Source organism: Cyanistes caeruleus, chromosome 33 (genome assembly GCF_971803275.1).
Source record: "Cyanistes caeruleus chromosome 33, bCyaCae1.hap1.1, whole genome shotgun sequence".
In the NCBI taxonomy this organism is placed as follows: Eukaryota; Metazoa; Chordata; class Aves; order Passeriformes; family Paridae; genus Cyanistes; species Cyanistes caeruleus.
The window spans coordinates 1,909,649-1,920,917 of NC_141734.1; the positions used below are offsets into that span (position 1 = coordinate 1,909,649).

Consider the following 11,269-nt stretch of genomic DNA (forward strand, 5'->3'; position numbering starts at 1 on the left):
GCCAATCAGCGCCCTCCCTCCTCCCCCTCCGGCCAATGGGAGGGCGGAGAATTCCCGCCCTTCTCCCCGCGCATGCGCGCGGCGCCGCTTCCGGGTCTCCTCACTGTTTCTCTTCCCCCCTCCCTCCCCTCCCCTCCGCGGGTTTTAAAGGGGCGCCCGAGGATTTCCGGGCCCGGTTCGGCCCCGGCGGCGATTTCCGGTCCCGGGAGGAGCAGCGCGAGCTCCCGAGCCGGTAACGGAGGCCCCGGGAAACCCGCGGGAGCGAGCGCGGTCGCCATGGCAACGGCGGGGGGGGGGAACTGAGGGGGGAAGCTGGCGGAAATGACGTAAAGCCATAGCAACCGCGGGGGGTGAGGCCGGAAGTGACGTATAAGCCATAGCAACCGGGAGGGGGCGAGGTCGGAAATGACGTATGAGACATAGCAACAGTGGGGCGGGGACGGAAGTGACGTAACAAGCTGGTTAGGCCACACCCTTTTTCTTTCCCTCAGGAGGATCGGATTGGCTGAGGGAGAGATGGAAGAAGCGGCGGCGGCCAATGGGGAAGCGACGCCTCGCGGAGCAGCCAATGAGAGCACAGAGCCCGAGGAAGCGGCAACCAATGGGCAGCGAGATCAGGAAGGAGCGGCAGCCAATGGAGACACGCCAGGGCAGGGCTCGTCCAATGAGAGGAGGAGCAGCTGCGGCTCAGCCAATCAGGACGCAGAGGCGCGGGGGGTGACCAATGACAGCGAGGAGCCGCAGGCAGCCAATGAGAGCAGAGGACACAAATCTCCCACCAACGAGGACGTGACACACGAGAATCCAACCAATGAGGACGCAGTGCTTAAAAAATCAACCAATGAGGACACAGAGTGCAAAAACTTAACCAATGAGGACTCAACGCATAAAAGAACAACCAATGAGGACACAGGACACAAAGCCAATCAGGACACAGCACAAAAACCCCCGGCCAATCAGGACACAGCACCACCCCCGCCCAATAAGAATGCAGCGCCACAAGCCCCGACCAATCAGGACGCAGCTCCCTCAGCCGCAGCCAATCAGAGCTGCGCCCTCCAAGCCCCGCCCAACCCGGCCACGCCCCCTCCTCCCCCCACCAATGACCCCTCCCCTCCCCCCTTGGCGGCCGACGCGCGGCCGGAGCCCTGGGATTGGTCGCTGGAGGAGGCGTGGCTGCGAGCGCCGGACGACGAATGGCTGGAGGCGTTCGGGGCGGAGCCCGAGGGCTGGGGGGCGGAGCTTGAGGAGGAAGAGGCGGAGCCTCTCTATGCAAATGAGTTTAACGAAGGCGCCGAGCGCTGGCGGCCCAGCCCGGACGCGTCCTGGTCCAAGCTGATCCTGCGGCGCGGGCGGGGCCTGGCCCGGCCCGGTTCCGGTTCCTTGTGCCGCGTCCGCCTGGGCCCCGCCCAACATGGCGGCGCCTCCTGGGGCGCGCCGGCCGCGCCGTCCGGCTGGCGCAGCGTCCGGCTGGGCTCGGCCGAAGGCCGCTGGTCCTGGGCGCTGGACGCCATCTTGGAAACCATGACGGCCGGCGAAGTCTCGGCGCTGCGCCCGTCCGGCGCCGCCGGCGCCGCCATCGCCGTCCACCTCGGCCTCTTCACGCCCGCCCCGCCATTTTGGGCCACGCCCGCGCCCGTCCGGCTGCGCGCGGTGCTGCGCGGCCGCTCCCGCGCCGACGCCCTGCTGGGCCTGGGCCTCGACGCCGCCGCCGGCCGCGCCTTCTCCCGCGCCCTCCGCGCCGCCGCCGCCGCCGGGGCCGCGCCGGACGCGCCCGAGCTGGGCGCGGTGAAGGCCGAGCTCCACGCCGGGCTGGCCCTGGCCCAGCTGCGCCTGGGGCTGCCGGCGGCGGCGGCGGCCAACGCCGGCAAGGCCCTGGCGCTGCGGCCGGCGCACCTGGAGGCGCGGTACCGGCGGGGCGTGGCCCAGGCCGCCATGATGGATCTGGAAGCCGCCGGGCAGGATTTGGTGGCCGTGCTCAGGGCCCAGCCCGGCCACGCCGGGGCCAGGAGGGAGCTGAGGAGGGTCCGGAGCGCGGCCAGGGAGAGGGACGCGCGGCTGGCCAGGAGACTGGGACGGCTCTTCGCATAATTAACTGGATTTAATTAATTGGGGTTAATTAAAAATTGGTTTTGGGGTTTTTGGGATTTTTTTTTTATTTTTTTTTTATTTTTTGGGGGTTTTTTTGGGATTTTTTTTTGGTGTTCTTTGGGGTTAATTAGCAGAATTTGGGGTTTATTAGCGGGGTTTGGATTCAGTTAATGAGGTTTGGGTTCAATTAACGAGGTTTGGGTTTAATTACTGATATTTGGAGTCAATTAACGAGGTTTGGTTTCAGTTAACGAGGTTTGGGTTCAATTAACAAGGTTTGGTTTCAATTAATGAGTTTTAGGTTCAATTAACAAGCCTGGCAGAGGGACGCGCGGCTGGCCAGGAGACTGGGACGGCTCTTCGCATAATTAATTGGATTTGGTTAATTGGGGTTAATTAAAGATTGGTTTTGGGGTTTTTTGGGATTTTTTGGGGATTTTTTTTGGATTTTTTTTTAATTTTTTTTTATTTTTTGTGGGGTTTTTTTGGGGTTCTTTGGGGTTAATTAGCGGAATTTGCGGTTAATTAGCGGAATTTGGGGTTTATTAGTGGGGTTTGGATTCAGTTAATGAGGTTTGGGTTCAATTAACGAGGTTTGGGTTCAATTAACGAGGTTTGGGTTCAATTAATGAGTTTTAGGTTCAATTAACAAGCCTGGCAGAGGAACGCGCGGCTGGCCAGGAGACTGGGACGGCTCTTCGCATAATTAATTGGATTTGATTAATTTGGGTTAATTAAATATTGGTTTTGGGGTTTTTTGGGATTTTTTGGGACTTTTTGGGGATTTTTTTTTGATTTTTTTTTATTTTTTGGGAGTTTTTTTGGGGTTTTTTTGGGGGTTCTTGGGGGTTAATTAGCGGAATTTGCCGTTAATTAGCAGAATTTGGGGTTTATTAGCGGGGTTCAATTGGGTTCAATTAACGAGGTTTGGGTTTAATTACTGATATTTGGAGTCAATTAACGAGGTTTGGTTTCAGTTAACGAGGTTTGGTTTCAATTAACGAGTTTTAGGTTCAATTAACGATGTTTGGAGTCAATTAATGAGGTTTGGGTTCAATTAACGAGTTTTGGTTTCAATTAATGAGTTTTGGTTTCAATTAATGAGTTTTGGTTTCAATTAACGACATTTGGTTTCAATTAATGAGTTTTGGTTTCAATTAACAAACCCAGCTGGCCAGGACGCCTCTTTGCCTAATTAATTGTGGTTAATTAGTGTAGGGTTAATTAGGGGTGGTTAAGTTTGGGAGATTTGGGTTTTTTTTGTTTTTTGGGGGGTTAATTAGAGAAGTTTAGGGTTAATTAAGGAGTTTCAGGGTTAATTAGCGAGGTTTGGTGTTTATTAGTGACGTTTAGGGTTAATTAAGGAGGTTTAGGGTTAATTAGAGAGCTCTGGAGTTAATTAACGAGGTTTAATGAGCTTTGGTTTCAAATAATGAGCGTTGGAGTCAATTAACGAGCTTTAGCATCCATTAACGAGGTTCAGCATCAATTAACGAGCCTGGTTAATCTCGTTAACCTCGTTAACCTCGTTAACCTCGTTAATCTCATTAACCTCGTTAACCTCGTTAATCTCGTTAACCTCGTTAATCTCATTAACCTCGTTAATCTCGTTAACCTCGTTAATCTCGTTAACGAGGCCCCATCCCAACTCTGGGCAATGAATTCCTTTTTTGGGGGCGGGTTTATTTATGCAAATTAAGGGGGTTGTAGTTAATTTGTAATTAATTTGTATTTAATTGGTGGGCGTGGCCTCGCCTTAAACCCCACCTCGATCAATAAAGACCTTAATTAACAAGAAACGCTTAATTACCGGGGGGGGCGTTGCCGTGACGACCGCTGGGCCCCTCCCATCCGCCCCGCCCCCTCATTAGCATCTCATTAGCATAACAATATAGAGATTTATTCATCCATCAAAGGTGGGGGGAAGGGAAAAGGGGGGGGCGTGGCTTGACATGCAAATGAGCCGCAAAGCATCGCGAGAGTACGATGTGTGGGGGCGTGGCCATGACGTCATCGCTCGTTATGGTGGCCCCGCCCCTCCCCCCCCCCCAATTTCAACCCCGGATTTTTTGGGGGGGGGGCGGGGAGGGGGGGAGGAGTCTCCAAGCCCCGCCCCCCCATGGTTGCCATGGCAACCGCGACGCGCCTCAGGTCCCCCCGAAACCTTCACGGCGTCCCCGGGGGGGGGGGAGGGGTTATTATGGGATGGCAACCGGGCCCCGCCCCCAAAAAAGGGGCGGCCCCTCCCCCCAAGGCGAATTTTGGGGGGATTTTGGGGCCTTTTTAACCCCCAAAAAATCAAATTTTTCACCCATTTTGGTGCCTTTTAACCCCAAAACTTCTCAAAAAATCAAATTTTTTCCATTTTAGCTCCTTTTTTCCCCAAAAAATCAGATTTTTTCCATTTTGGGGCCAATTTTAACCCCAAAACCTCCCCAAAAATCAGATTTTTGTGCGATTTTTGCGACGTTTTTTCCCAAAAAAACCAGATTTTTTTCCATTTTTTTTTCCTTTTTCCCCCCAAAATCAGACTTTTTCTGGTTTTCTCCACAAACCTCTCCAAAAATCTGATTTTTTTCCTTTTGGGGCCAATTTTAACCCCAAAACCTCCAAAAAAATTGGATTTTTTTGCGATTTCAGAGCCATTTTTTCCTCAAAAATCGGATTTTTTCCAGTTTTCTCCCCAAACCTCTTAAAATTTGAGATTTTCTCAATTTTGAGGTTCAAAAAATCAGATTTTTGTGCGATTTTAGCGCCGTTTTTTCCCCAAAAATCAGATTTTTTCCATTTTTGTGCCTTTTTAACCCCAAAACCCCTCTAAAAATCAGATTTTTTTCCATTTTGAGGTCAATTTAAACCCCAAAACCTCCCCAAAAATCAGATTTTAGTGCAATTTAGGTACCATTTTTTCCCAAAAATCGTATTTTTGTGCGATTTCAGCGCCGTTTTTTCCCCAAAAATCAGATTTTTTCCATTTTTGTGCCTTTTTGACCCCAAAACCTCTCAAAAAATCAGATTTTTTTCCATTTTGAGGTGATTTTAGTGCCGTTTTTTCCTAAAAAATCAGATTTTTGTGCGATTTTATCGCTGTTTTTTCCCCAAAAATCAGATTTTTTCCATTTTTGTGCCTTTTTAACCCCAAAACCTCTCTAAAAATCAGATTTTTTTCATTTTGAGGCTCAAAAAATCAGATTTTAGTGCAATTTAGGTGCTGTTTCTTCCCCAAAAATCAGATTTTTGTGCGATTTCAGCGCCGTTTTTTCCCCAAAAATCAAATTTTTTCCATTTTTGTGCCTTTATAACTCCAAAACCTCTCTAAAATTCGGATTTTTTCCATTTTGAGGCTCAAAAAATCAGATTTTAGTGCAATTTAGGTACCATTTTTTCCCAAAAATCAGATTTTAGTGCAATTTAGGCACCATTTTTTCCCAAAAATCAGATTTTTGTGCGATTTCAGCGCCGTTTTTTCCCCAAAAATCGGATTTTTTTCCATTTTGAGGCCAATTTTAACCCCAAAACCTCCCCAAAAATCGGATTTTTTTCCATTTTTCCCCCCAGACCCGTTTTTGGGGTGATTTCAGGGGTCCCAGTCGTTGTCGTGGTGCTGGGCGGCGATGATGATGACGACGGAGAGATCCCCAAAACCTCCCCAAAAATCACATTTCTGTGCAATTTAGGTGCCGTTTTTTCCACAAAAATCAGATTTTTTCCATTTTTGTGCCTCTTTGACCCCAAAACCTCTCAAAAAATCAGATTTTTTTCAATTTGAGGCCAATTTTAACCCCAAAACCTCCCCAAAAATCGGATTTTTGTGCGATTTCAGCGCCGTTTTTTCCCCAAAAATCAGATTTTTTCCCGCTTTCTCCCCCCAGACCCGTTTTTGGGGTATTTGACCCGTTTTTGGGGTCTCTCAGGGGTCCCAGTCGTTGTCGTGGTGCTGGGCGGCGATGATGATGACGACGGCGAGACCCCCAAAACCTCCCCAAAAATCGGATTTTTTTCAATTTGAGGCCAATTTTAACCCCAAAACCTCCCCAAAAATCGGATTTTTTCCATTTTTGTGCCTTTTTGACCCCAAAACCTCTCTAAAAATCAGATTTTTTCATTTTGTGGTCAATTTTAACCCCAAAACCTCCCGAAAAATCAGATTTTAGTGCAATTTAGGTACCATTTTTTCCCAAAAATCAGATTTTTGTGCGATTTCAGCGCCGTTTTTTCCCCAAAAATCAGATTTTTTCCCGCTTTCTCCCCCCAGACCCATTTTTGGGGTATTTGACCCGTTTTTTGGGGTCTCTCAGGGGTCCCAGTCGTTGTCGTGGTGCTGGGCGGCGATGATGATGACGATGGTGAGACCCCCAAAACCTCCCCAAAAATCACATTTTTGTGCCATTCTAGCTCAGTTTTTTCCCCAAAAATCGGATTTTTTCCATTTTTGTGCCTCTTTGATCCCAAAACCTCTCAAAAAATCAGATTTTTTTGTATTTTGAGGTGATTTTAGTGCTGTTTTTTCCCCAAAAATCGGATTTTTGTGCGATTTCAGCGCCGTTTTTTCCCCAAAAATCAGAATTTTTTCCACTTTTCTCCAAAACCTCTCAAAAAATTCAGATTTTGTCCATTTTGAGGCTCAAAAAATCAGATTTTTGTGCTATTTAGGTGCCGTTTCTTCCCCAAAAATCCAATTTTTGTGCGATTTTAGCACAGTTTTTTCCCCAAAAATCAGATTTTTTTCCATTTTTGTGCCTTCTTAACCCCAAAACCTCTCTAAAAATCAGATTCTTTCATTTTGAGGTCAGTTTTAACCCCAAAACCTCCCCAAAAATCAGATTTTAGTGCAATTTAGGTACCATTTTTTCCCAAAAATCAGATTTTTGTGCGATTTCAGCGCCGTTTTTTCCCCAAAAATCGGATTTTTTTCCATTTTGAGGCCAATTTTAACCCCAAAACCTCCCCAAAAATCGGATTTTTTTCCATTTTTCCCCCCAGACCCGTTTTTGGGGTGATTTCAGGGGTCCCAGTCGTTGTCGTGGTGCTGGGCGGCGATGATGATGACGACGGAGAGATCCCCAAAACCTCCCCAAAAATCAGATTTTTGTGCAATTTAGGTGCCGTTTTTTCCACAAAAATCAGATTTTTTCCATTTTTGTGCCTCTTTGACCCCAAAACCTCTCAAAAAATCAGATTTTTTCCATTTTGAGGCCAATTTTAACCCCAAAACCTCCCCAAAAATCGGATTTTTGTGCGATTTCAGCGCCGTTTTTTCCCCAAAAATCAGATTTTTTCCCGCTTTCTCCCCCCAGACCCGTTTTTGGGGTATTTGACCCGTTTTTGGGGGTGATTTCAGGGGTCCCAGTCGTTGTCGTGGTGCTGGGCGGCGATGATGATGACCACGGTGAGGATGGTGCACAGGACGATGGCGGCGATGCCGACGGCCAGGCTGATGAAGGAGAAGTTCCGCGCTTCCCGCGAGGCGATCTCGGCGCTGGCGATGTCCCCGCGTGCCACGGCCGCGCGCACCTGGAGACGGCGGGGGAAAGTTCCGGAAAGTTAAAAAAAAAATTAAAAAAAAAATTAAAAAAAAAATTTTAAAAAATCCCTAAAAAAACTCAAAAAATCCAATCATAATAATAATAATAACAACAACAGCAATAATAATAACAATAATAAAATAACAATAATAATTAATATTAATAATGATGATGATAACATTAATAATGACAATAATAATAATAATAATAATAATAATTATAATAATAATAATAATTATAATAATAATAATAGTAGTAATTATAATAATAATAATAATAAAACTCCCTGCATACCACGGCCGCGCGCACCTGGAAAAAGGGGGGAAAGTTCCAGAAAATTAAAAAAAAAATTAAAAGAAAATTTTTTAAAAAAAAGCCTAAAAAATTAAAAAATAAATAAAAAAAATTCCAAAATAATCCCTGAAAAACCCTCAAAAATATAATAATAAATTATAATAAAAGTAATAATACTAATAATAATAATAATAATAATAATAATAATAATAATAATAATGGCAATAAAAATCCCCGCGAGCCAGAGCCGTGCGCACCTGGAGACAGGGAAAATTCCAGAAAAATCACATAAAAATAAATAAAATAATCAAACCTAAAAAAACCCCTCAAAAAATCCCCCAAAATCCAAACTAAAACCCTAAAAAACTCTCAAAAAAATTCCTAAAAATAAATATAAAAAAAAGAAATCCCAAACGTTCCCTAAAATTCCCAAGACTCCCAAAAAAAAATCTCACACCCGAAAAGAAAACCCTCAAAAAATTTAAAAAAATGAAAAATCGCAAAAGAGTTAAAAAAAATTTGAAAAAAATTTTTAAGAATTAAAAAAAATTAAAAAAAAATTCAAAAAAAATTCAAAAAAAATTCAAAAAAACAAAAAAATTAAAAAAAAATTCAAAAAAAATTCAAAAAAAATTAAAAAAAAAATAAAAAAAAAATTAAAAAAAATCCCCAAAAATTCCCCAAAATCCCCCAAAATCCCCCCAAATTCCCCGTCCCCCCCCGACCTGCACGGCCTTGACGATGGCGACCACCCCGGTGGGCCAGAAGCAGCAGAGCGTGGTCAGGACGGCGATGGGCAGGTAATCGTGGGGGGGCGCCCCCCGCTGCCCCTCGGGGACCCCCAAACCCAGCGGGGGGCCCAGCCCCGCCCCCCCGGCCCCGCCCACCGCGCCGGGGAGAGCCCCGGGGGCGGGGCCGGCGGGGGCGGAGCCGAAAGTCTGGAAAGGGGAAAGGGAAGGGTTAAATGGAGGCCACGCCCCCTCCGCGAAATCGACAACACCCCCCAAATCCCTCCGATTAAGCCCCGCCCATTTGGGATAACCACGCCCCCTTTAGGTGGGGCCCTCTGGCCACGCCCCCGTTTTGTCTCGCTGATGTTGGACCACGCCCCTCTCCATGGCCACACCCCCTCTTGGATTATTAACATTAATTATTAATAGTCCCAAATTAATCATGCCCCCATTAACCAATTACCCAAACTGGCCACACCCACTTTAATCAATCCCACGCTGACCACGCCCCAAATAAACCACACCCCTCTGACCACACCCCAAATAAACCACACCCCCTTGAACCACACCCGCATTGAACCACGCCCCCAAATAAATCTCACCCAATTAACCACGCCCTCTTTAACCACGCCCACTTTGAACCACGCCCCCTCAAACTCCACCACTTAAACTCCACACCCTCCTCATAAACCACGCCCCTTTAGTCCCACTCACTTCAACCACGCCCCCTTTAGTCCCGCCCCCTTTAAGCCCACCCACTTCGACCACACCCTCGTTAACCACACCCCCTTTACAACCACACCCATTTAACCACGCCCCTCTCCCATCCAAGCCCCGCCTCCATCCAAGCCCCGCCCCCCGTCGAAGCCCCGCCCACTCACGGGGTAGACGGGCAGGTAGGCGGAGCAAGGCTGGAGCTGCAGCGCGAAGGGGGGAGGGGCGTAGGGGGCTGGGGGGAGGGGCTGCGGCCCCCCCGCCCCTCCCCCACCTCCGTAGGCTTGCGGGGGTGGGGCCGCGTGGTGGGGGTGGGGCGGGGGGCGGGGCAGCGTGGCCGCGTGCGCCGCCCCTCCCCCCGCCCCTCCCCCCATCATCATCATCGCCCCTGCGGAAGCGCCCGGGAGACCCCGGGGCAGCGTGGCCGCCCCCGCCCCTCCCCCACCCAGGCCGAAGGCCCCGCCCCCTGCCCCTCCCCCACCCCGGGGGAGGGTGGAGCTGGGGAAACCCCGGGGGAGGGTGGAGGCCCCGCCCCCCCCCAAAATGGGGGCGGGGGGGGCGGGGGGGCCGTAAGGGGGGGGGGAGGTGTGGGGAGCCCCCTCAGGGCCTGGGGGGGGAGGGGAGGGTGGGGGAGGGTGGGGGAGGGGTGGGGGAGGGGCGGGGGGGGATTTTGAGGTGGGGGATGGGGAGGGAAGATAAAATAAATCCGGGGGGGGGGGGAAAAATAAAATCAATTAAAAAAATAAATTTAAAAAATAAATTTAAAAAATAAATTTAAAAAATAAATTAAAAAAATAAATTACAAAATTAAGAATTTGAAAAAAAAAAAAATTAGGACGAATAAATTAAATTGAAAAAGAGATTTAAAAAAAAAAATTGATTTTTTTTTTTTTAAAAAAATATAAAAAATATATTAAAAAAAAAAAAATTATAAAAATATTTTTAAGAAATTATAAAAATAAAGAATCAAAGCCGAAAATATGAAGAAATATTTTTTTAAAAAAAAAAATTAAAATAATTTCAAAAAAAATTTTAAAATAATCCCCAAAAAAATGAAAAAAATGAAAAAAAAAATACAATAAAAAATTAAATAAAATAAGAAAAAGATAAAAAAAAATATTATTACAAAATAATTAATAATAGATTAAAAAAATAAGAGGGGGGGGGCGTCAGCTCCACCGCGACCCCCCCCCCCCCAAAACCCCCTCCTCGCCCATCCCCCCCCTCCATCCCCATCCCCGTTTTTGGGTCGCCCCGCCCCACTCCGTCCCCGAGCTATTTTTAGCCGCGTGGGGGAGGGGAGGGGTCGCGCGCCTCCGTCTCCCCTCCCCCCCCGGATTTTGGGGGACCCCCCCCCTCTTTTTGGGCCCCCCCCCGATCCCCTCCCCTCCCCCCCCCGCTCCGTACCGGGTTTTTCGGCCGCCATGGCCGGGCCGAGGCGGGAGCGCGACCCCCAAATCCCGGCCTGGATCCAATGGATCGGGGCTGGATCGACCCCCAAATCCCGGCCTGGATCGAATGGATTGGATCGGGATCGACCCCCTAAATCCCGGCCTGGATCGAATGGATCGGGGCTGGATCGACCCCCCCAAATCCTGGTCTGGATCGAATGGATTGGATCTTGATCAACCCCCTAATTCCTGGCCTGGATCGGCTGGATCGGGGCTGGATCGACCCCCAGATCCCGGCCTGGATCGAATGGATTGGATCTTGATTGACCCCCTAAATCCCGGCCTGGATTCCCTGGATTGGATCAGGATCGACCCCCCCAAATCCCGGCCTGGATTGGCAGGATTGGATCGGGATCGACCCCCCCCCCCAAATTCTGGCCTGGATTCCTTGGATTGGATCGGGATTGACCCCCCCAAATCCTGGCCTGGATCTGCTGGATTGGAGTTGGAACAATCCCCAAAT

General features: G+C 48.5%; 2 protein-coding genes across 2 annotated transcripts; one reads left to right on the top strand and one right to left on the bottom strand.

Annotated features, from left to right (window-relative positions):
* FKBPL (FKBP prolyl isomerase like) lies at positions 1-2,091 on the top strand. Its single transcript, XM_086870679.1, has 2 exons — positions 1-232; positions 492-2,091. The coding sequence occupies exons 1-2, from the start codon at positions 36-38 to the stop codon at positions 2,089-2,091; spliced, it is 1,797 nt and encodes a 598-aa protein (XP_086726805.1). The 5' UTR covers positions 1-35.
* Positions 2,092-3,969: 1,878 nt separating this feature from the next.
* PRRT1 (proline rich transmembrane protein 1) lies at positions 3,970-11,127 on the bottom strand. Its single transcript, XM_086870812.1, has 6 exons — positions 10,763-11,127; positions 9,523-9,962; positions 8,636-8,848; positions 7,162-7,605; positions 6,849-7,035; positions 3,970-6,680 (listed from the first exon to the last, which is right to left on the bottom strand). The coding sequence occupies exons 1-4, from the start codon at positions 10,779-10,781 to the stop codon at positions 7,429-7,431; spliced, it is 849 nt and encodes a 282-aa protein (XP_086726938.1). The 5' UTR covers positions 10,782-11,127; the 3' UTR covers positions 3,970-6,680; positions 6,849-7,035; positions 7,162-7,428.
* Positions 11,128-11,269: the final 142 nt, after the last annotated feature.

Bases quoted from the DNA above. Each gene is read 5' to 3' on its own strand.
- PRRT1 (XM_086870812.1), bottom strand. The intron at 8,849-9,522 runs GTGAGTGGGCGG...TCCCCTTTCCAG, and splicing joins CCTACCTGCCCGTCTACCCC to ACTTTCGGCTCCGCCCCCGC. The intron at 7,606-8,635 runs GTCGGGGGGGGA...CGCCGTCTCCAG, and splicing joins CCATCGTCAAGGCCGTGCAG to GTGCGCGCGGCCGTGGCACG.
- FKBPL (XM_086870679.1), top strand. From the start codon at position 36: ATGGGAGGGCGGAGAATTCCCGCCCTTCTCCCCGCGCATGCGCGCGGC. The intron at 233-491 runs GTAACGGAGGCC...TCTTTCCCTCAG, and splicing joins CAGCGCGAGCTCCCGAGCCG to GAGGATCGGATTGGCTGAGG.